This window comes from Lontra canadensis, unplaced genomic scaffold (assembly GCF_010015895.1).
Source record: "Lontra canadensis isolate GAN:19392208 unplaced genomic scaffold, GSC_riverotter_1.0 scaffold12, whole genome shotgun sequence".
NCBI lineage: Eukaryota > Metazoa > Chordata > Mammalia > Carnivora > Mustelidae > Lontra > Lontra canadensis.
This window is the reverse complement of record NW_022631006.1, coordinates 29949678-29974066: the sequence shown is the minus strand read 5'-3', so window position 1 is coordinate 29974066 and position 24389 is coordinate 29949678. Positions and strand designations below refer to the sequence as shown.

General features: G+C 43.8%; 1 protein-coding gene across 1 annotated transcript; it reads left to right on the top strand.

Annotated features, from left to right (window-relative positions):
• The first annotated feature begins 2482 nt into the window (after positions 1-2482).
• Positions 2483-3424, top strand: LOC116867477 (olfactory receptor 10G3). The gene has a single exon (XM_032857102.1). It carries the CDS (start codon positions 2483-2485, stop codon positions 3422-3424), a length of 942 nt encoding a protein of 313 aa, XP_032712993.1.
• The last annotated feature ends 20965 nt before the right edge of the window (positions 3425-24389 follow it).

Here is a 24389-nt window from a genome sequence, read left to right as displayed (position 1 = left end):
CATCCCATGAGAACGACCGGAGAAACCACCTAAGCTCATTCAGGTCAGGACTGCTATTGAGGAATCACGAATGTCTCAAGGAACTTGTATGCAGCTTAAACCTGCTAGTTTCTGAAGCTGGGAGGTGAAGACGTCTGTGTCTGTAGCCCTGACATCCAGAAGAGCTCTGTGGTCAACTTTCTGAAGGTCAACCATCACTGATTTCCTGCAACTAAAATATTTTTTTTAATCAAAACTGCTATTCCATTCACTTGGGGGAAAAAACAAAACCACAACGTAGGTGAAAGGATTTACTGCTGCCTTCTTAAAGTGCTATAAGAGATAGTTAAATAATAAGAGCTAAGCTTTGACAGGGCATGGATACAGCAGTTTTAAAGTTAGGTGTTTAAGGATTGAGTAGAACTACCCATTATTGGTAAATTTTCCAGAATTGGGTTCAGAGTTTCACTCCCCATCCTCACAACCTCAATAAGGAAATGAAAACCCATTGGGGCTGTGAAACATTCTCAGAACCAAGAGGCAAGCTGATGACTGAGTTCCATTACAATATTCACATTTAGGGTTTCCAGCCAGCAACAGGACCATCTATCCATGATATCTTACTCAAGGTTGCCACTTCCCTACTCTTCACATTCATTTGAGCCAGAGCACAGGAGTGAAGCTGGAAGGAATCATTGATCAGAGAGCTCTTGACTTCTCTGTTAATCTCACTCTCTTCCTTCTGAGTGGACAGGAATCATTCCAGAGCAAAATCAATCTATCCATCTCAGTGTCTTTGACATTGTACCTCAAGCCATGAGCTTAGATACTGGAGGATCATAAAACTAAGGGGAGTTTTAAAAGCTCATTAATCAAACTTTGTCTGCAGGTTTGTGGTTTCATACCTGCATTGGTGAAAGGCCAATCAAGAGGTTGGACCAAGGGGTGCCTGGGTTGCTCAGTGGGTTAAGCCTCTGCCTTCAGCTCAGGTCATGATCTCAGGGTGCTGGGATCAAGCCCCGCATTGGGCTCTCTGCTCAGCAGGGAGCCTGCTTCCTCCTCTCTCTCTGCCTGCCTCTCTGCCTACTTGTGATCTCTCTCTATCAAATAAATAAATAAAAACTTAAAAAAAAAAGAGGTTGGACCAAAAACTTAAAATAACTCCTCCACACTGAGAGCCCTACTCTAGCCATTTCTGATCCTTTCCGTCATCCTTGCTTTTTCTCTCATTTCTGACGTCTCACTACAGGCATCCCTCTTTGCTTCCTTTTCTCTTCTCTTCCTTTACCATGTCCCAAGGCTACATTATTATATGCAAAGATACTGGAATACATAGCACCAAGTACCAACAACAACTTTACCTATATGCTTACAGCCTCATGGGCATTCTTTTCCCTTATTTATTTATCTTTAAAAGTATATTTATTTTAGGGAGAGGGAGATCACACATGAGCAAGGGGAAGAGCAGAGGGAGAAGGAGGGAGAGAGAGAACCTCAAGCAGGCTCCACACAGAGGTCAGAGCCTGATATGGGGCTTGCTCTCATGACCGTGAGACCATGACCTGAGCCGAAACAAAGAGTCAGATGCTCAATTGACTGAGCCACCGCCACCCCCTTCCTTTAATTGCAAAGAACTTAGTAGACTTGCGTAGCATCAAGACCTGTCACATACAGCTAGCCATTTAAGCAAAATTCTATTCCATTCCCTCCACTACAAAAGAAGACCAAGAATTTTGTCATTTCCTTTTTGCATACTCCCCACTCTGTGTAAGTTTATGTCCTCACAGAGATAAGAACAAGCCAGTGGTTTCTGGAGGTTTCTGAACTGGTGGAGCATCTAACATTTCCACACAACACCTTTCCAGTAAACCCTTAGTCTTTAGCTAAAGTGTTCCGGGTGCAAACTCTGAGGAGCAAACTTTTTTCTGTAAAGTCCTAAAGAGTAAATATTTTAGGCTTTGCAGGCCAAACCCAAACAGTCAACTCTGCCATCATAGCATCAAAGCAGCTACAGACAATACGTAAGTAAATGAGCATGGCTGTGTTCCAATAAAACTTTATTTACTAAACAGGCCAACTCCGGCCATAGAGCATACTTCTTCTTATTTGTCTTCTCTCCACATAAGAAAAAAACTCTAGGGGTGCCTGGGTGGCTCAGTGGGTTGAGCCTCTGCCTTCAGCTCAGGTCATGATCTCAGGGTCCTGGGATCAAGCCCCGCACTGGGCTCTCTGCTAGGCAGGGAGCCTGCTTCCCCCTCTCTCTCTGCCTGCCTCTCTCTTCCTACTTGTGATTTCTCTGTCAAATAAATAAATAAACTCTTTAAAAAAAAGAAGAAGGGACGCCTGGGTGGCTCAGTTGGTTAAAAAAGAGAAGAAGAAGAAGAAGAAAACTCTGCCATTGTCCCTGGTTTTACAATCTCTTTCCCCAGTCCTTCCTCACTTCCCTCTCACTTCCATGCTAACTCTTGTTTTGTCCATTCTCTAGGTAAGGTCTCTACAGAGGATGGAAAGAGTCAACAGCACCTTGTTGACTGAGTTCATTCTCACAGGAATTCCCTACCCTCTCAGGCTAAGGACATTCCTGTTTGTGTTCTTTTTGCTAACCTACATCCTGACTCAGCTGGGAAACCTGCTTATTCTAGTCGTTGTCTCAGTGGACCCGCAGCTCCATGCCCGTCCCATGAACATCTTTCTGGGTGTTCTCTCCATCATTGACATGGGCATCTCTACCATCATTGTCCCTCGCCTCATGATGAACTTCACTTTAGGCATTAAATCCATCCCATTTGGTTGCTGTGTGGCTCAGCTGTATTTCTATCACTTCCTGGGCAGCACCCAGTGCTTCCTCTACACCTTGATGGCCTACGACAGGTACCTGGCAATATGCCAGCCCCTGCGCTACCCCGTGCTCATGAATGGGAGGTTATGCACCATCCTCGTGGCTGGAGCTTGGGTGGCTGGCTCCATCCATGGGGCTATCCAAGCCATCCTAACCTTCCGTCTGCCCTACTGTGGGCCCAACCAGGTAGATTATTTCTTCTGTGACATCCCTGCGGTTTTGAGGCTAGCCTGTGCTGACACAACAGTCAACGAGCAGGTGACCTTTGTGGACATTGGGGTGGTGGTTGCCACTTGCTTCTTCCTGATCCTCCTCTCCTATGTACAGATCACTCAGGCCATCCTGAGAATCCGTACAACTGATGGGCAGCACCGGGCCTTTTCGACCTGTGGAGCCCACGTAACCGTGGTCACCATCTACTATGTGCCCTGTGCCTTCATCTACCTGAGGCCTAAAACCAATAGCCCCATGGATGGGGCAGCTGCCTTATTTCCCACAGCCATCACCCCTTTCCTCAACCCCCTCATCTACACACTGCGGAACCAAGACGTAAAGCTGGCCCTGAAGAGAATGATAGGAGCCCCTGGGATGAAGAGTAACGTTTGAAAGTGTCTACAGTTTATTCTTTTTTTTTTTTTAAGATTTTATCCATTTATTCGACAGAGAGAGAGATCACAAGCAGGCAGAGAGCCAGAGAGGGGAGGGGAAGCAGGCTCCCTGCTGAACAGAGAGCCTGATGCGGGACTCGATCCCAGGACTCTGGGATCATGACCTGAGCCGAAGGCAGAGGCTTAACCCGCTGAGCCACCCAGGCGCCCCTCTACAGTTTATTCTAATGCTTAGATTTCAGCAAGGTTTTTATTTTTCTTCTTGTTTTTTTCTTTTATGTAGCCACATAATAGCCATAAAATAAGATCAAACACAGTTTTAAGTGAAATACTGCTTTCTAGCAATTCCTTGGTGTCCCTTTCAGATAAACAACTCTCAGCTGCTTCAACAACAGAAAGGGAGACCACAGTCACCCAGAAGATAGCAATAGGTGGCACACTTAGACATCCAGAGGATTACTAGGACAAAAGCATCTAATGGGCTTTTCAGCTTCTGGGTTTACATTGGACAAGCATAAGATGGACTGTAGAGCTTTTGATGTGAGAATATTTTTCTGTTCTGTTCCAGTTGGATATACACATCAGGAGCTAGTGTTTGATGAGAAATTACAGCTGCCCTGCTGTGTGCATGTTAACGGACCTTGTTCTGGGGACTTCCTGAAGGCATTATGAGATGTGGGGAGGAACTCAAGTGCCTACTCTACCTTGCCTGCTGAAAAAAATAACACTTCTCTTAAACTGGTGCTTTCACAAACTAAACCAAATTAAACAATCCTTCCCCCCAAAAAGGCAATAAAGTCTTTTCAAAAATCTCAGTAATAAATTCCCCCAAACCTAAAAGTAAAGTTCAATATAAAATTTCCCAGTAGAAGAAAATAAGGTGGCAGGCCTGGGAGGCTCAGTCTGTGGGCATCTCCCTGTTGGTTTCTCATGATCTCACGTGTCCTGAGATGGAGACCCGCATGGCTCTGTGCTCAGAGTTGAGTCTACTTGAAGATTCTCTCCCTCTGCTCCTCCCCCGACTCACGAACATGCACCTGCATCAGGCTCTCTGCTCATCAGGGAGCCTGCTTCCCCCTCTCTCTCTGCCTGCCTCCCTGCCTACTCGTGATCTCTGTCTGTCAAATAAAGAAATAAAATCTTTTAAGGGGCGCCTGGGTGGCTCAGTGGGTTAAGGCCTCTGCCTTCGGCTCAGGTCATGATCCCAGGGTCCTGGGATCGAGCCCCACATCAGGCTCTCTGCTCTTCGGGGAGCCTGCTTCCTCCTCTCTTTCTCTCTGCCTGCCTCTCTGCCTACTTGTGATCTCTGTCTGTCGAATAAATAAATAAAAATCTTTAAAAAAAAAAAAGTCATTTAAAAAAAAAGAAAGAAAATCTTTTAAAAATAATAAATAAAATTAAAAAATAAAATAAATCTTTAAAAAAAGAGAAAACATAAGGCAATTAATCAGGGCACCAGAATAATGTGTCCTAATTAGTATTTCTTATCAATTTAAATTTGTGAGTTTTACAGGCTTTCATTAAGTCAGCCGGGACCTAATCAATGTGGGCAAATTTTGTGCATTATCTCTTGTTTCAACCCCTCAGCACCTCCAATCTTATCCTGTTAAGGTTCTGCCTCATTCTCCAGCTTTTCATGTTGGATGGTTGCTTTACCTATGTGATGAAATCATGTCTAGAAAGCAAAGTCTCTTGGGCACAGCAGAGACTCAGTAGTTTGGTCCTATAAATGTTCATTTCCAAAGGACTCAAGGTCACCTAATTAGAGATAAAAAAAAAATTAACCATTCACCCTTGGATGAAGCTGGCTGACAAAATTTCTCAATATTTTGTTCAGAAAACAATGTACTGGATACCAACTCCCTTAAACTGGAACATTACTTATGAAATATCTTAATCTTTCAAAATATTTAATAAATAAAATGGTTAAACCATGAATTACAAAAATAAACTTAAATCTATAGCTCATAAACCAAAAATATTTCTAAGGGCTATTGTACATCTTGTTTCTATTTTCCCAGGTGCTTAACACAGTGCTATCATACCTGTTGTCTTAGCAATAACCAAACAATATTAAAATGATCTGTAAGTGGGATGCCAGGGTGGCTCAGTCGGTTGAGCATCTGCCTTCATTTCAGCTCAGGTCATGATCCCAGGATCCTGGAATATCAGGTTGCCAGCTTGGCAGGGAGCCTGCTTCTCCCTCTCTTCCCTGCTTGTGCTTGCTCTCACTGTTTCTCTCTCCCAAATAAATAAATAAAATTTTTTTAAATGATCTGTAAGGATATAATAAAAATACACATCAAAATGGAATGATTCTGAGACAAATATTTGTTTAAAAAGTAGATTGAGGGGCGCCTGGGTGGCTCAGTGGGTTAAAGCCTCTGCCTTCGGCTCAGGTCATGATCCCAGGGTCCTGGGATTGAGCCCCGCATTGGGCTCTCTGCTCAGCAGGGATCCTGCTTCCTCCTCTCTCTCTCTGCCTGCCTCTCTGCCTACTTGTGATCTCTGTCAAATAAATAAATAAAATATTTAAAAAATAAAAATAAAATAAAATAAAAAGTAGATTGGGCTCTAAGTGGAGCACAGGGTGCTGGATGGTAGGTTGTAGTATAATAGACTACAAGAGGAATTGAAATAGAAATATTTCTCAGAGGACCTGGAGGAATTACTCTGCATGCCTCAAGGACCTCATGGGGAGATCAAGGCAGAGTGCAGAGAGAGGCAGGACCTGGGGCACTTGTCTCTATTCGGGTCTGTAGGTGGAGTGCTTTGGGATTATCTTCATCTGATAGCCAGATTGAGCAATCCAAACCAAAAGAGCAGGATTTTAGTAAACTGCAGAAGAGTCTTATTTATCTAAAGCTTACAGGAGGGTAAGGTTCTAGGAGGCAGGGGAGACTGTTGATCACAAGGGCTGTTGGGGAAGGCATATCAGGAATTTACATTTGCCTATAACTCTGAGGGTGTTACCCAGGGCAGGAGCTTGCAGGAAAGGCTAGTGTCAGTTTCAAGACTCTACAGCCTGAGGGCAGTAGGTTGAGTGTCCGCCTTTGGCTCAGGTCATGATTCCAGGGTCTAGGATCAAGTCCCAAGTCCGGCTCCTTGGGAGGGAGCCTGCTTCTCCCTTTCCCTCTGCCCCTCCCCACCATTTCTGCAAACTCTCAATCTCTCTCTCTCTCAAATAAATAAAATGTTTTTTTTTTTTAATATCGCTGTAGGGGGCACCTGGGTGGCTCAGTGGGTTAAGTCTCTGCCTTCGGCTCAGGTCATGATCTCAGGGTCCTGGGATCGAGCCCCACATCAGGCTTCTTGCTCAGCAGAGAGCCTGCTTCTCCCTCCACTTGCCTCTCCCTCTGCCTGCTGCTCCCCCTGCTTGTGCTCTCTCTCTCTCTCTCTCTGACAAATAAATAAATAAAATATTTTTTTAAAAATCAATAAAAACCAAGGGTGCCTGGGCTCAGTCAGTTAAGCAACTGCCTTCGGCTCAGGTCATGATCCCAGGGCCCTGGGACTGAGCCCTGCATTGGGCTCCCTGCTGGGCGGAGATCCTGCTTCTCTCTCTCCCTCTCCCTCTGCCTGCCACTCTGCCTACTTGTGCTTTCTCTATCTCCCTGTCAAATAAATAAATAAAATCTTAAAAAAATAATAATAATAATGGTGCAAGTGCTATGGAGAATAGTATGGTGGTTCCCCCAAAAAAATTAAAAGTAGAATTACCAACTGATTCAGCAATGCCATTTCTGGGTACACACCCAAAAGAATTGAAATCAGGGTCTCAAAGAGCTATTTTCAGCAGTGTTTTCAATAGCCAAAAGATGGAAGCAACACAAGGGTCCATTTTTCTTTCTAAATATCCACTGATGGATGAATGGATAAGCAAAATGTGATATAAACATACAGTGGAATATTATACTGCCTTTAAAAAGAAGGGAATTATGGGATGCCTGGGTGGCTCAGTGGGCTAAACGTCTGCCTTCAGCTCTGGTCATGATCCCATAGTCCTGGGATCAAGTCCCGCATCGGGCTCCCTGCTCAACAGTGAGTCTGTTTCTCCCTCTCCCACTGCCCCTCTGTCTGCTTGTGCTCTCTCTCAAATAAATAAATAAAATCTTTAAATAAATAAATAAATAAATAGAAGAATTCTGACCTATGTTACAACACTGGATGAGTCTTTAAGATATTCTGCTAGGTGAAATAAGCCAGTCCCCAAAAGACAAACACTGTATGAGTCCACTTATATGAGTACATAGAACTGTCAAAGTCATAGAGGCAGAAAGGAGAATGGTGGTTGCCAGAGGCTGGGGAGAAGGGAGAAATGGGGAGTTATTTAATAGGTATAAAGTTTCAGCACTGCAGGTTGAAAGGAGTTTCGGAGATGGTTGCCCAATAGCGTGAATATAGCTAACACTACTGAACTGTACGCTTAAAAATGGTTAATCTGGGAAATGGTGTATGTGAAAAATAAACAGATAATGATGCCCAGAGTGGGAGAAGAATGAGAAGGAGTACAGATGAAAAAGAGGCCATATGTTCATCGAAGCTGGCTGAACATAGGGTTTCATTCTGCTACTCCCATTACTCATGTATGCTTGGAAATGTCCCTAATAAAAGATTCTTTGAAAGCCATAGCTTTGAAAATCTCAGGGAAAAGTTTTCCAAGTAGAGGGAAAGGCGAATACAATTCAAGGCTCGGGGGTGGAAAAGAGTTTGGCATGTTTGAAAGGAAAGGGGATGTCATTGAAGAGTAGTGCTTGGAAAGAGAGTACACAGTCTCAGCACTGGAGCAGGCAAGGGTCAGGTCATGGAAAACCTTGGAAACTACATAAGTTTGCACTTAATCTACTATGATAGGCAACATGTTAGTTTTTGATCGCTGCAGAGCAAGGGATCACAAACGCAGCAACTTCAAAGGAAGCCCATTTATTAGCTCACAGTTTTGGAGGTCCGCAGTGCAAGTACCGCCTGACTTTGTTCTCTGCTCAGGACCTCACCAGGCTGAAACCCAGGTGTCCTTGCACTGCCTTCTCATCTGGAGGTCAGGGTTCCCTTCCAGGCTCACAGGGTTGTGGCAGAATTCAGTTGCTTGCCATGACAGGACTTAGGTCTCTGTTCCCTTGTGGGCTGTCAGCTAGTGGGCACTCTCAGCTTCAAGAGGCACCCAAATTCCTTGTCAAGGGGCCCCTTCCATGGTTAACACCAAAAGCAGACTCTCCCTTCACCCGGAATCCTTCTCATGCTTCAGATCTCTCTTTCTTTCTTTCCTTCTTTTTTTTTTAAGATTTTATTTATTTATTTGACAGAGATCACAAGTACACAGAGAGTCAGGCAAAGAGAAAAAGGGGGAAGCAGGCTCCCGGCTGAGCAGAGAGCCCAATGCGGGGCTCAATGCGGGGCTCGATCCCAGGACCCTGAGATCATGCCCTGAGTCCAAGGCAGAGGCTTAACCTACTGAGCCACCCATGTGCCCCCAAATCTCTCTTTCTATGAAGAACCCAGTCCTTTTTAAGGGCTCACCCAATTAATCTAGGCCCACAGGGGATAATCTTCTTATTTTAAGATCATTTCATTTGGGACCTTAATTACATTTGCAAAATCCCTTTATATCAGCACCTAGAAGAAATTTTGACTGTGTTTGATTGAATAAATGGAAGTAAGTAAATACACCACAGGGCAAAAATCTAATCTTGGAAGTCATCTTAGGCAGATGCTTAAAAGCTTCTCAACTTTCTCAATGTTCATGTAGGATAAAATGGATGATTTTCTAGAAATCAGCTGGAACAGGTGCCATCACCAGTCTTGGGACATTGCAGCATTGAAACCAGGCTGTCCCCAGCCAATGACTGAAGGTAATGGGTCAGGCACTAGGCTCAGGCCATTTCTGCCCAATTTCACCTGGGGCAGCTTCAGCCCCAGAGCTCCTACTGGGCTGCCAAGACCTTCTCAGAATTGCCTGTAGGCTGAAGCTCTTCCTACCCCATCTTCCTTCCTTTTCTCTGGGCCTGCTGTTCTTTCTTTTGTTGTTGTTGTTTTTTTTAAGATTTTATTTATTTATTTGACACACACACAGAGAAAGAGATCACAAGTAGGCTGAGAGGCAGGCAGAGAGAGAGGGAAGCAGGCTTCCTGCTGAGCGGAGAGCCGGATGCAGGGCTCTATCCCAGGACCCTGAGACCATGACCTGAGCTGAAGGCAGAGGCTTAACCCTCTGAGCCACTCAGGCGCCCCATGGGCCTGCTGTTCTGATTCTATCTTAGAGTCTACTTCATGCAGAATCTGAATTAAAATACCTGGCCATATAGAAACCCCAATGTCCTCTTTCCTTTTCTGAGGGGGGAAGGTTTATTTTCTCACTGGGAGGTATATATTAGCATATTTTAAAATATTATTTATTTTTAGGGGGTGCCAGGGTGGCTCACTGGGTTAAATCTCAGCCTTCAGCTCAGGTCATGATCTCAGGGTGCTGGGATCAAGTCCTGCATCAGGCTCTCTGCCCAGTGGGAAGCCTGCTTCTTCCTCTCTCTCTGCCTGCCTCTCTGCCTACTTGTGATCTCTCTCTGTGTCAAATAAATAAATAAAATCTTTTAAAAATATATTATTTATTTTTAGAAAGAGGAAGAATGAGAGCAAAAGGGGTAGGGGCAGAGGGAAAGAATCCCAAGCAGACTCCTCGCTGAGCACAGAACCCAACAGGGGTATCAATCTTATGACCCTGAGATCATGACCTGAACTGAATTCAAGAGCCTAGCTTATTTCTTTCTAGAAGGGAAATCCCGGTGGCACCTCCATGACTGCCCTACATGGGATGTACTCCATTCTGCAATTTGGGGATGCCCTGTTTACCAATCTACCACCCATTGTCCACATAAGACTGTAGTTGTCAGTGTAACTCTTTCATCATTGCCTTTGTAAGTAGGAAAAGATACGTGTCTGTTTTGTTCACCACTGAATCACCAGCACTAAGAAGAGTGCCTAGAGGGGCCCCTGGCTGGCTCCATCAGTAGAGCCACTCTTGATCTCAGTCTTGAGTTCAAGCCCCACGTTGGGCATTAAGCTTTAAAAAAATAAAAAGTGTATGGAACATAGCAGGCATTCAGTAAGTACTTGTTGAATTAGCCAATGAATAGTTAGATCTTTTGCCCCTTCACTTTATAAAAGGAGACAGAAACCCTGCCCTTCCCTCCACTTCCTCTTTACCTTATGCCTCCCAAATTCTGTCATCTGTACTTATTAACTTGTCAAATTGATAATATTTATATTCTATTCCATAACCTTCAGTAGACCTCTGTTACTCTATGGTGATTCCAAATATAGAAAACCATTAAAAAGCATTTACCTAAAGAGTATTACATTATGACTGTGTAAATATTGTTCATATAGCCAGTTAAGAATGTATGACTAAACATTTTAATTGGTTATCTTTCTTGTTTTCTTGCTCTCCATTCCTTTATCCTCAAGTTTTGACAAACTCTTAATCATTCCGTCTATCCTAAGGAATTCTCTTTTTCCCCTAGAGAACTTCCTCTGAGTCTCCACCCTGCATCTCCGCCTGGTTGCTCTCAGGGTCTGTCACAGCTCTCCTCCTGCTGTAAGGGCCTATTTAGCCAGAGCAGCCCCACCTTGGCTGAACAGCCATTTTGTTGTTTATGCAGTAAAATTTAAACTGACCCTGTGTCTTCCCCCCGACCCCCACCACGGGAACTTAGTTAAAAGCGAGTCGGGGAAACCAGTCCCAGGTAACAAAGCCCAAATACAAGGGTGGGTCAGGTCAGGTGGAGATAACGCTCCGAATGCAGGGATGAGTCGGGTCAGGTGGAGACATCCAATCAGTAGAGCAAGCATACTGTCTCCTAGCTACCAAGGAGTGTGGGCCCCGCCTTTTGGGCGCCTTTTGGGCGCCAATTCTGACCAAGGTGATAGGCTAGTTCAAATAGCTACTATGGGGTGAACTGTAATTCAATTGGCCACCCGTGTGGAACCTAGCATGACTGTGCAGCTTTCTCTGTGTATTACAATCTCATTGGCCACCTGTGTGGGGCCAGGCCCAACCACATGGCCTTTGCTCTATAAAAGCTAGTCTGTAAAGAAGAGAGGGGTCGGCTCTTCGCAAGAGACGTCCCTGGCTGGTCAGTTTGATTCTCAATGCTTGGCACGAAATAAAACTTTGCTTGACCTTCGCTTTGTATCAGTCTCGCTTCTTTGACCATGGACCCATTATTGGGGGACCCAACATTGGGGACCCAACACTGGGTCTTTCTTATGGATTGGATCCTCTGTTACCTGAATTCTGTGTCTTAATCTTTTTTGTTTTTCATGTTTCATTTTTACAGAATGGATCTTACAATAACTTTCTAAGAAACCGTATATAGATTGTAAAATTTCTGAATCCTAACATCTAAAATGTGTCTTAAAGTGGTGTCTCTCCTCATAGGATGGGGGCCCCCAAATGTGGGGCCATGATCAGGTGGAAGCCAATGGCCTGTGAGATGAAAGAATTCACCTGAGGCAGAAAAAAGAAGATGGTTTATTGCATACATTTCAAGGGAGCTGCAGGGAGGACAGCAGAGGAGGGGCAGTGGGTGGGGCTGTTTTTAAAGAGGGGAAGGTGGAGAGGATTTGGTGTATGGAATTTTCCCTTGTTTGGTAACTGTGCCTGGTTGTAAGTAGCCCATTGGTCAGTGAGGGCCTCTGGAGATTTTGAGGTGGGTGCCTATTGGGTCTGTCTGTATTCACCCAAGGTGGGGGCTCAGTGGCCTTTTCTACATTCCAACACGCAAGCCTGATTGCTTAAAAGGGGCCTCTGTGTAAAACTGTCCATGGAGCACCTGGCTGGCTCTGTTGGTAGAGCCAGGAACTCTTGATTTTAGGATGGTGAGTTCAAGCCCCACATTGGGTATAGAGCTTACTTTGGGGAGAAAAAAAAAAAAGAGGTGTCCTTATTCTGCCCTTACACTTAATTAAATATTTGGATGAGTATGGAATTCTAAGCTGAAAATCACTGCTGTCTTTGAAGACCTGGTTTTAGTTGCCATCTGGCATCCAGTGTTGCTAAACTAAAACTCTGATGCCAGGAGTGCCTGGCTGGCTCAGTCTGTAGAACCTGTGACCCCTGGTTTTAGGATTGTAAGTTGAAGCCCCATGTTGGGTATAGAGATTACTCAAAAATAAAAAAATAAATAGGGGCACCTGAGTGGCTCAGTCAGTTGAGTATCTGCCTTTGGCTCAGGTCATGACCCCAGGGTCTGGCATCAAGTCCCACATTAGACTCCCTGCTTGGTGGGGAGTCTGCTTCTCCTTCTGCCTGTGGCTCCCTCTGCTTGTGCTCACTCTCTCAATCTCTCTTTCTCTGACAAATAAATTTTAAAAATCTTTTTAAAAATAAAAAATAAAACTATTTCTTGGAGTGCCTAGATGACTTGGTCCATTAAGCATCTGCCTTTGGCTCAGGTCATGATCCAAGGTCCTGGAATGGAGCCCTGCATCTGGCTTCTTGCTCAGTAGGGAGCCTGCTTCTCCCTCTTCCTCTGCCCCTCTCCCTGGCTTGTGCTCTCTCTTCCTCTCTCTTGCTTGCTCGCTTTGCACTCTCTCTCTCAAATAAATAAATAAATCTTTATTTTTAAATAGGGCACCTGGGTGGCTCACTTGGTTGAGCAACTGCCTTCGGCTTGGGTCATGATCCTGGAGTCCTGGAATCGAGTCCCACATGGGGCTCTCAGCTCCACAGGGAGTCTGCTTCTCCCTCTGACCTTCTCCCCTCTCATGCTCTCTCTCACTGTCTCCCTCTCAAATAAATAAATAAAATCTTTAAAAAGAATTTTTTTTAAATAAAGATTTTTTTATTTATTTGAGAGAAAAAGAGTACAAGAGGGGCGCCTGGGTGGCTCAGTGAGTTAAAGCCTCTGACTTCGGCTCAGGTCATGGTCCCAGGGTCCTGGGATCAAGCCCCACATTGGGCTCTCTGCTCAGGGGGGAGCCTGCTTCCTCCTCTCTCTCTGCCTGCCTCTCTGCCTACTTGTGATCTCTGTCTGTCAAATAAATAAGTAAATAATCTTAAAAAAAAAAAAAAAAAGAGTACAAGAGGTGCGGAAGTTAGAGGGAAAGGAAGAAGCAGACTCCCTGCTAAGTGGGGAGCCCAACGTGGGACTAAATCCCAGGACCCAGGGATCATGACCTGAGCCAGAGACAGACGTTTAATTGACTGAGCCACCCAGGGTCATTTTTTTCTATTTGATTATTCTTTCTCTCTGTTTTTTTTTTTTTTTTAAGATTTTATTACTTATTTATCAGAGAGAGAGAAAGCACAAGCAGAGGGGAAAGCCGGCAGATGCAGGGCTCAATTCCAGGACCCTGGGATCATGACCCAATCCGAAGGCAGGCACTTAGCCAACTAAGCCACCCAGGCAACCAGATTATTCTTTCTCTGTATAACTTATTTGCCCTTCTTTACCCCTGCCAAGCGTCCTTTGTTCCACACTCATGAACATATTCACCCTCTAATTTTACTTTTCTTTTTCTCTTCTCAATATCTCTCACATTTGTGCATATTAAATTATAAAAATAGAACATGCTTGGTGCCTGGCTGTCAGTCTGTAGAGCATGTGACTTATGATCTTGGGGTTAAGGGTTCAATCCCCACATTAGGCATAGAGCTTACTTAAAATTAAAATCTTTAGGGATGCCTGGGTGGCTCAGTGGGTTAAGCCTCTGCCTTCAGCTCAGGTCATGATCTCAGCGTCCTGGGATGGAGCCCCACATTGGGCTCTCTGCTCAGCGGGGAGCCTGCTTCCCTCTCTCTCTCTCTCTACCTGCCTCTCTGCCTACTTGTGATCTTTCTCTGTTAAATAATTTTTTTTTAAATCTTAAAAAAAAAAGTAGTACATACTTTTTGTAACATGTTTAAAAATACAAAAGAGCTTTTTTTAAAGTAAATTAAATCCCCTCTAATCTCATCCCCTGAGGTAACTATGTTAAAGGCTTGTAGCCTTTATGTTTACAGAAATACATAGAAATACCAATAAGCATGTATAGATTTTTCTCCTTTTCAAATTTGGAATCAGACTATATACATTACTCTACAATTTCTTTCCCCTTCTCCACATTACAGTATATAATCTACACTCCTTCAGGTCAATGCATATGGATCCAACTCATTTTTTCCGAATTGCTGCACAACATTCTTCAGAATGCGTTTCCATAATTTATTTAATCATTCATTTTTTGGTGGATATTTAGATTGTTTTGAGTTTTTGCCACTAAGAACAAAGCTGAAATAAATATCCAAATCCATATATCTTCAGATATTAGTACTTTCTAAAAAAATAGATTTTAGAAGTTTGAATTTTTTTAAACAAGTGTACTTTTTATTTATTTTTTTCTGAAGAGTTTATTTATTTGAGAGTGAGACAGGGAGAGCATAGAGAGAGAGGGAGAAGCAGGCTCCCCACTGAGCCCCAACTCGGGGCTTGATCCCAGGACCCGGGAATCACATCCTGACCTGAAGGCAGATGCTTAACCGACTCAGCCACCCAGCGCCCCTAAAGATTTTATTCTTAAATAATCTCTACAACCAACATGGGACTCAAATTTACAATCCCAAAATCAAGAGTCACATGCTCCACCGACTGAGCAAGCTGGGCACCCCAACCTACCATTTTAAAAGGCAAGTGTAGGGGACTAGTTAAGAGCAGATTGGGAGGATTCTAGAACTGCTAGGATTCAAATCTCAGTTCTACCACTGGTCACCTGTGTGACTTTAGGCAAGTTACTTAATCTCTCATTGCCTCAGTTTACTCAGTAGAAAAAAAAAATAGGTGTGGATAATAACTTCTTCATAAGCAGGGCCAGGACCAGCATGGAGCAAGACAATCAGCCAGGGCACAAAAGTGCACCTGTGTGACCGTGAGTCAGTGCCTCAGATGGCTCTCTTGCCTCACCCCTAGTCCCTCCCTGGCTCATAAGCTTGTCATGAAATGTTAAATAATGTTAAATGAGCAAAACACGTAGAACGGTGCTTGGCATAGAGTAAGGGAAATATATATATATATATATATATAATTAATATATATACATAGACATATATATGTATATATATAGGCATTAGCTGCTATTTTTATTATTACTGTTATTATCATTATTATGAGGAGAGTATCCTGAAGGAAGAACCACACAGGATCATGAAAAATTTGATATAATTTAAAAAACTATTGGCCTTTTGCTTCATCATACCTCTGAAACCAAAGTGGACCACCAGCAGCTCTACCGGAACCAACCTTGAAATTGTAGCCAGGGTTCTCACTCTTGCTGCACCTGCTCAAACCAGGATGGCCTGATCCCAAAATACAGCCTCAGGGTCTACGACAGTACTGGAAGGATATAGGATTCACCCACTAAGTGGACTAAGTGAATTTCCCCTGAATGGATTTCCCACAATATCTACCTGACGAAAGACAAAATGCTAGCTCTCTTTGCATAAAATTTTGAAAAGACAAGACTTCGGAGGTGCCCAATAGGCTCAGTCAGTAGAGCATGAGCTCTTCTTGATCTTGGGGTCGTGAGTTTAAGCCACCTTGAGTGCAGAGCCTACTTTAAAAATAGGTCTTCCCTCCATTATATAAAATACTCATGCTGGGGGATAAAAGGCGTTGAGCTGCTTCTTACTATAGCACTCTGCGAAATGCTATGAACAGTGCAAAACAAATGCAGGGTGTTCTCTATGCCCGAGGATCTCCCAGTGCAGCCCAGGAAACAGGTATGGGGTCCACCTTTGATAAAAGGTAAACTATAGGGGCACCTGGGTGGCTCAGTCAGTTAATTTTTGCCTTCAGCTCAGGGTGCTAGGATGGAGCCCCATGGGACTATTATTCCCTCTCCCTCTCCCTCTGCCCTCTGCTGGCACTCCTCTCTCTGTCTGTCTCTCTCAAATACTCTGTCTGTCTCTCTCAAAAATCTTTGAAAAAAAAGGTGGGGGGGCCTGAGTGGCTCAGTGGGTTAAGCCTCTCCCTTTGGCTCAGGTCATGGTCTCAGGGTCCTCAGATTGAGCCCCGCATCAGGCTCTCTGCTCAGCAGGGAGCCTGCTTCCCCCCGCACCTCTCTACCTGCTTGTGATCTCTCTCTCTCTCTCTCTGCCAAATAAATAAATAAATAAAATATTTTAAAAATTTAAAAAAAAAAGGAAACTATAGTAAATGGTATAATCCTTCATATAGCAATGTGTTTTGCTAATACGGCAAAAGATGAAGTCTGGGGGGACTTGCCTGCACGTAGAAAGTCTAATGAGCAAAGTGTTAACTGAGAACTTACAGTGTGTTCAGCACCTTAGAAGGTGCAGAGAAGCCTTGACCTCCCGTCTGACTTGAACGACTAGTTAAGAGAGCCGAAACTAATATACATTGCAAAGAACAGCAGAAAATGTTCCATGTTATATTGTGGCCGAATACTAAAGGTATTGCAGCTTTCCATAGAGTCTGGAGGAGTCAGGAGGGACAGGAGGAGAGAGAGTTGGGAGGGAATGTGGGACCAGGAGGGGCCTGGCCAAATTGTGCAGAGGAAGGAATGGGCAGGGGGAAGTGAGGTTATTTGGTAAGAGTGAGGGCTCAGGAATGAGTGAATGCTACTATTGTAGTAGCAATTTGAGAGCCGCTAAGAGATGTGGGACAGACAAGAGACGGACATGATGCAAATGACATTTAACATACAGTTTGTAGGGGTGCCTGGGTGGCTCAGGTGTTGGGCATCTGCCTTTGGCTCAGGTCATGATCCTAGGGTCCTGGGATCGAGCCTCTGCTTGGCGGGAAGCCTGCTTCTCCCTCTCCACTCCCTGTGCTTGTGTTCCCTCTCTCTCGGTCTCTCTCTCTGTCAAATAAATAAAATCTTGAAGAAGGAAGAAGAAGAAGAAGAATGTGAAAGGAAAGCCTGATTAATTAATAGAACCAGAACAAGAATGTGAAAGGAAAGCCTGATTAATTAATAGAACCAGAGCGCCTTCTACAGGGGAGGTAGGGTTGGAGGCCAGAGCTATTTTATGGAAGAAGATAATTAGGTGCGGCTTAGATATGCTGATATGTGGGTGGCAAACCACTCTTTCAGACCAATCCCCACCCTTCCATCAGAGAGCCTGAATCAAGACTTTGGTCCAGACTGGCACCCACTGTGACTAAGAATCAGATACTAAAGGTACAAGGTGTTTCTATAATGCCAGCAGGTCCTCCCAGAAGAGTAAGAAGACATCATATATTCCTTGAATCAAGATAAGGCCCAGAGCTTTGCTAAAAAGGAAGTAGTGTCACCAGCTGGACCGCAAGACCTGACCTTTATTGCCCACTTGCCTGTACTCACTGGCCTGTATCCCACATTTTTCCTTAAGCTCTTCTTTTCCAGCTTATCTCTTAACTCAGGCAGATGGAAAGAGGAACCACCCAAGTGATAACAGCTTCTCGGGCAAGATCTCCAACCAGTCCAAACTGCCCAGACAAGTTTGAGTGTAACACCCAAAATTTGTGCCTATGCAGATGGACAATGGAATGACCCCTAGAATGACCTATAACTACCTTTAACTCATTATAATACTAAACTCTCCACCCAAGAGGAGCATAAGCCTCATTTACATAATAGGCAGTATATGTACAGGAATGTTTCCTTCCTTATGGCACATGCCTGGCCTTGTGCCCTCCTCTACATATGATGTCAGGGCTTCCTTATTAAATATTCATTCCAACCCTAAAAGAAAAGGATCCCGTTCACCCTTGGTCGGGGTCTCGCTGCTTTGGAAGTTATTTCTGGTCATCTCTTTATTTGCTGCAAATGGTTTACTCTGTGTGACAACTCCACCTGGCGTCTCTATGACTCACCAAGGAGCAAACTCACCTGGGTTTGGTATGGAACCCCGGAATTCAGTACAGATTCAGACTATGTTGACTTAATTAATAATAATAAATAAGAAACCCTGAGAGATGTGCTTACTTAATAGGTCAAGGTGGAAGAACCAGCAAGCCCACAGCTCTCACTGGTAAAAAATTAGATTTAAAGAACTCAGAAGGTTGGGGCACCTGGTGGGCTCCATTGGTGGAGCATGTGACTCTTGATCTTGGGGTTGTAAACATTCTTTTTTTTGTTTGTTTTAAGATTTTTATTTATTTGACAGAGATCACAAGTAGACAGAGAGGCAGGCAAAGAGAGAAAGGGGGAAGCACGCTTCCTGCTGAGCAGAGAGCCCAATGTGAGGCTCAATCCCAGGACCCTCGAACCCTGGGATCATGACCTGAGCCAAAGGCAGAGGCTTTAACCCACTGAACCACCGAAGTGCCCCCCCTCAAAAATAAAAAATTTTAACTCCAGAATCTGGATCCTCACTCAGTCCACTGGCAAGTCAAATATGGAGGGGAGACCCTTGAAGATCCAAGTCTTGAGGTACTTTTCTCTGCACAGTGAAAGGAAAAATGCAGGCTACCTAGGAGTTCAATTTTTATCTTTCCTACATCATAATTTATTTCTGAAATTGTCCTAATTTTCCAATTAAGAACATCACGGTTCTTCCAGCATAATTGTCTTCGGAAGGCTGAGGGAATCAAGCAGCAAGAGGAAAGCAATGGATCTGCCCTTCCCTATGTCCTTGAAACTCCTGAAGAGAGGGTGACCGCCTACTGGGAAAGGAGGGTGCGGGCTATCACTAGCTCCCACAGAAACAATCACTGCTCTGGAAGGACAGTACAATAAACCTCCTGGTTTATTTGGTGTAAGCTGCCAAAGGCTACCCTCTAGTAGGCAAAGGAAAGAAAAAGAAGAGCACCTTCCCACTCCGTGATTATGGTGAATTTGTGGAGGCAAGACATTCGAATAGAAAGCATCTACTATGGAATCCAGAGATAGGAGACTAGACCTCATATACGTATTTGGACTGGATGCAAAAAAAAAAAAAAAAAGGAAAGAAAAAAGAAAAGAAAAACCCCAAAACACCCTGAGTCATCACCATGAAGATGATATTTTATTATTTTAAAAATATATGTGATGGGGTACCTGGGTGCCTCAGTGGGTTAAGCCTCTGCTTTCAGCTTGGTTCATGATCTCAGGGTCCTGGGATGGAGCCCACATTGGGCTCTCTGCTCAGCAAGGAGCCTGCCTCCCCGCTCTCTCTGTCTGCCTCTCTGCCTACTTGTGATCTCTCTCTGTCAAATAAATAAAATATTTAAAATATATATTATATATAATATATATTATATATTTTTTAATATATATGAAAAGGAGCAAGTACAAAATGCATCACAGCTAAACAGCGTCCCAAGAGTGGCGCCTGCGCGTTAGATCTTTGCATCCTCTTCCTGTTGCAGCTACTTACTAGCCTGCATTGCAGGCTGTCCCTCATAACGCTCTTCTTGGTGGTAATTTGGCACTTCTACCACCAGGTGGAGATGTCCTACCGCTTTTCAGTTATTATCGCCCGAAGAGCGGCTCTAAAGAAATTGCGGTGTGGGGGAGGGGTCAGGTTCTTTCGTTCCAGTACTTACACAAATAAGCACTTGCCTTCATGCCCAAGAGCGAAAAGAATTTGGAGGGTGAGCATAAAAGGTCAGGCAGTGGCTGCCTCTTCCTCTCTTTTTGTTTTCTTAGTCCTTTGGTTTCCATGGGGATCTGTGTTTGAGCAGCAACTCAGAACCCATTGACTGCCCCTCAAGGCTTGGGGCTGTGCCCAGAGTCGCGCTGTGAAGAACAGCAGGAGTTGGAACGGGTGGAAAGAAAGAGAAGATCTGTTTGGTAAATTTGGACAGCAAAAGCTGAGGACAGGTAGAGGAGGAGTGATGAGGTAGGCCATAGACTGAGGTGCTCAGAGGAATGGGAAAGGCAGACAACTGTTTCAGTTCAAATAAAATTTGGGGACGTTAATATCTTTTCAAAACCATTTCGGTCAAGTGTCCTTTGTCTTCTCACCAACAGATTATCTCAGGGCACACTCCCAGCCCTGGATGTTACCAGGTCCTCTCCCGCCTCTATCCAAAAACATGTCTGCAGTCATGTGTCAGAACCTGCTTGGGTTTCTTCTCTTGAGTCTGGTTCCCAAAGTTGTGGAGCTCTGGAACAAGAGAGGAGAACTCTGGAAAAGACCATTCGCAGTATGCCCCAGTCGGGGCATAGCACCTGGTGCAGAGTAAACTCTCGGGAATATACATGTTGAACGGGTGACTAAATAAATGAGCAATAAAAATAAGACAACCTTAACTAATCTATCTTAGTTCTGGCTGGAAAGAAGAAAAATTAAGGACAAGAAAAATAAATTGTCTTTTCTCTCATCAAAATCGTGAGGATGTAAATGTCTTCATTCAAGGATCAATTCATTCAAAGATCGATGAGGGTGTTTTGTTGTTTTTCTGCTTACATCACAGGTGTTTCACATTTGCATTACTAATAGTCCTTTCTAAGAGTATTTGCATTTCCGTCAGTTTGAGCCAATATTCAGTATCCATTCACAGATAGCAGGCAATCTACATATGAACAGCCTTCCACCTAAAGATTTAATCAAGTCTTCCCTCCTCTTCTGGGACCTGCCAGCCCCACCCTCCCTCCTCACTTTCTCTCCCATTACCCTGTTTAATTACCGCTTTCTGTAATTATCTAATTTATTTGCTTTCATTTCTATTGCTTGTCACCTCCCAAAGGTACCAAGAAGCTCCTTACTGCCTTCCTCACAGAGACTTCTACTTGAAATTTTAGTCTTATCTCTTTGTGAAAACTCCAACTGAATTCTTCCTGATCCTGTTTTAATCTACTCACCCTCCCACTCTCCGATTGCAAGTGACCTTTCCTCCTTCTGAGTGTGTACACGTTTGATCCCCAACTCCATAGCACTGACCACTTGCTACCTACATAGGACAGCATAGTATTAGCCACCAGATGTACTGAGCTTGAAAGATTGGCCAGACAGTGGGACAGATGCTTTCACTGAGTTTTCTTAGCTCTCCACTCCAATCTTATTAAGTGGATGCAATTAACTGCATTTTTATATTCGGATGCTGAGGCTCAGAGAAGTTAACCAACCTGCCCAAAATCATGCAGTTGATAGGTGGTGAAGACGATTTAAACCCAAAAAGTCACACAGAATCCCCAGTCTTTGGAGCACAGACTTTGTTATAAAATAAATGTGTTAGAGCCTCAGTTCCATAATGCACAAATGCATGACCCTCAGGAAATGACTAACCTCTCTGAACTTCAATTTCCTAAAGGGTAAAATGGGGATAACTACGTCTGCCTCACAAGATTACTGTTAGAGAGAATCCAAGGTAAAGACCCCACGTAGCCTTGTCACAAAGAAGTGGCCCTGAACAGACTTAACCTTCCATGCGTACCTGTTTCATCTCCTATGCAAAGTTTACACTCCTTCCAAAAGGATATGTTTTTATTTTCTTTGCATTTAGAATCTCTAGCACAGTGCTTTAGATGTAGTAACTAACCACAGACATTTGTTTAATGGGTGGGGGGATGAACAGACAGAGGGAGGGAGGAATGGAAGGTTGGGTTATTTGTCACCTGTGGGCAATCAGTCCAAATCAAGTCTCCCTTCTTCTTCCCCTGGAAATTTATGCAGGCTTCTACAAAATCTTCTCATATATTTCTTTATATATATATATATATGTTTTTAATATTTTATGCTTAACATTGCCCCTTTTCTCAAGGAGAGGCAGGGTCTGTTTCTTAGGTACCTTTGTAACCCCAGCACCTTAGTTCTCTTGTACCTCTTTTAATATCATCATGAGGATGATTCTGTGTTGAGAAAGTGTATTTTTTTATTCTACTTCCCCCTTAAATGCATGCCCAGTGAGTGAAATGTGAAATTCATTTGATAAATGTTTGTAGAGAGTATGATTAATTGAAAGACCTAGCTTGGGGCACCTGGGTGGCTCAGTGGGTTAGAGCCTCTGCCTTCGGCTCAGGTCATGATCCCAGGGTTCTGGGATTGAGCCCCGCATTGGGCTCTCTGCTCAGCAGGGAGCCTGCTTCCTCCTCTCTCTTCCTGCTTCTCTGCCTACTTGTGATCTCTGTCTGTCAAATAAATAAATAAAATCTTAAAAAAAAAAAAAAAAGAAAGACCTAGCTTGGTCCTATATCCCAAAAGAAGGAGAGGATTTCTCTGGTCTGGACTTGGATTTAAATCCTGAGGTGATTCTGCCATCTGGCAATCCAGAATCATAAACCTGTAAGCTGCTTTGGTTTTTGACTGGACTTATTCCTGGAGGTCACAGAGATCAGCAGGTCTCAGGGTTGTTGATGGACTTTAATATTTTAAACTAATTTAATCCAAATTAAATTTCAATATGTAAATTCAATTATAACTACATCAAGGTCTACAAAAGAAAGGAAAAAACAACAATGTAAAGAATGCAGTCATTCAAAACTCTGGCATTTCATTCAGTGAGCCTGAGTGAGCCTCAGGTGTTTTGTCTCTTTTTAATATAATCATGAATATGATTCTATATTAAAAGTGCATATTAGGGGCAACTGAACACCTGGGTGGCTCAGTTGGTTAAGCCTTAGGCTCAGGTCATGATCCCAGGGCCCTAAAATCGAGCCCCACATCGGGCTACCTGCTCAGCGGGGAGTCTGCTTCTCCCTCTGCCTCTGCCCACCATTCAGGCTTGCTCTCTGTCTCTCTCTCTAGTGCTCTCTCCCTCTCAAAATAAATAAATAAAATCTTTTTTTTTTTTTTAAGTGCGTATTAACAAAGAAGAAACATGGGGCGCCTGGGTGGCTCAGTCCTGGGCTGCTGCCTTTGGCTCAGGTCATGATCACAGGGTTCCTGGATTAAGCCCCATGTCAGGCTCCCTGCTCAGCAAGGAGTCTACTTCTCCTTCTTCCTCTGCCTCTCCCCCTGGCTCATGTTCTCTCTCTGTGTGTCAAATAAATAAATCTTAGAGGGGAAAAAAAATAAGAAGAAGAAGAAGAGGAAGGAGAAGAAAGAAGAAGGAAGAAGGAGGAGAAGGAGAGAGAGAGGGAGAAGAAGAAGGAGAAAGAGAAGGAGAAGGAAGGGAAGGAGGAGAAGAAGAAGAGGAAGAAGAAAAAGGCAGCAACAACAGTGGGGGCACTGGGATGGCTCAGTCAGCTGGGTGTCCAACTTTTGATTTCGGCTCAGGTCATAATCTCAGGGTCCTGGGATCCAGCTCTGAGTTGGGCTCTGCACTCCATGGGGAGTCAGCTAAAGATTCACTCTCTCCCTTTCCTCTTCTGCTGTGACCCTCCCCAACCCCCAACCCCCCACACCATGCATGCTCTCTCTCCCTCAAATAAATAAATAAATCGTAAAAAAAAAAAAAAATTCAGGGACACCAAGCTGGCTCAGTCAGTAGAGTATGCAACCCTTGATCTCAGGGTTGTGAGTTGGAGCGTCAGTTTGGGCATAGAAATTACTTAGATAAATAGATATATAAGTAAAGAGATAAATAAAAATATTTTTAAGGGCATATTTTTTATTCTACCCAACCCTTAAATGCAGGTCTCTGACATCATTTGATATTCAGCCAGAGAAATCATCTTTCAAACCAGTCTCTGGTGTAGTCTTCCTTGGGGATTTTTAAGCTTTGACTCTATGTGAACTTATCCTAAGTGATGGCTTTAGAAACTAACTCCCACTGATTTTTTTTTTAAGATTTTATTTATTTATTTATTTGACAGACAGAGATCACAAGTAGGCAGAGAGGCAGGCAGAGAGAGAGGAGGAAGCAGGCTCCCCACTGAGCAGAAAGCCGGATGCGGGGCTCAATCCCAGGACCCTGGGATCATGACCCAACCCGAAGGCAAAAGCTTCAACCCACTGAGTCACTCAGGCGCCCCTGATTTTTTTTTTATTGCAAATCTGTATGTAGAAATTGTTGCCATAGACACAGTTTGTTGATTGCTATAGATATTCACATACAAAGCACAGAGGTTATAGCTAGGTGACAAAATCGTCTTATCTAACGACATCATTGCAGATGAGGAAACTG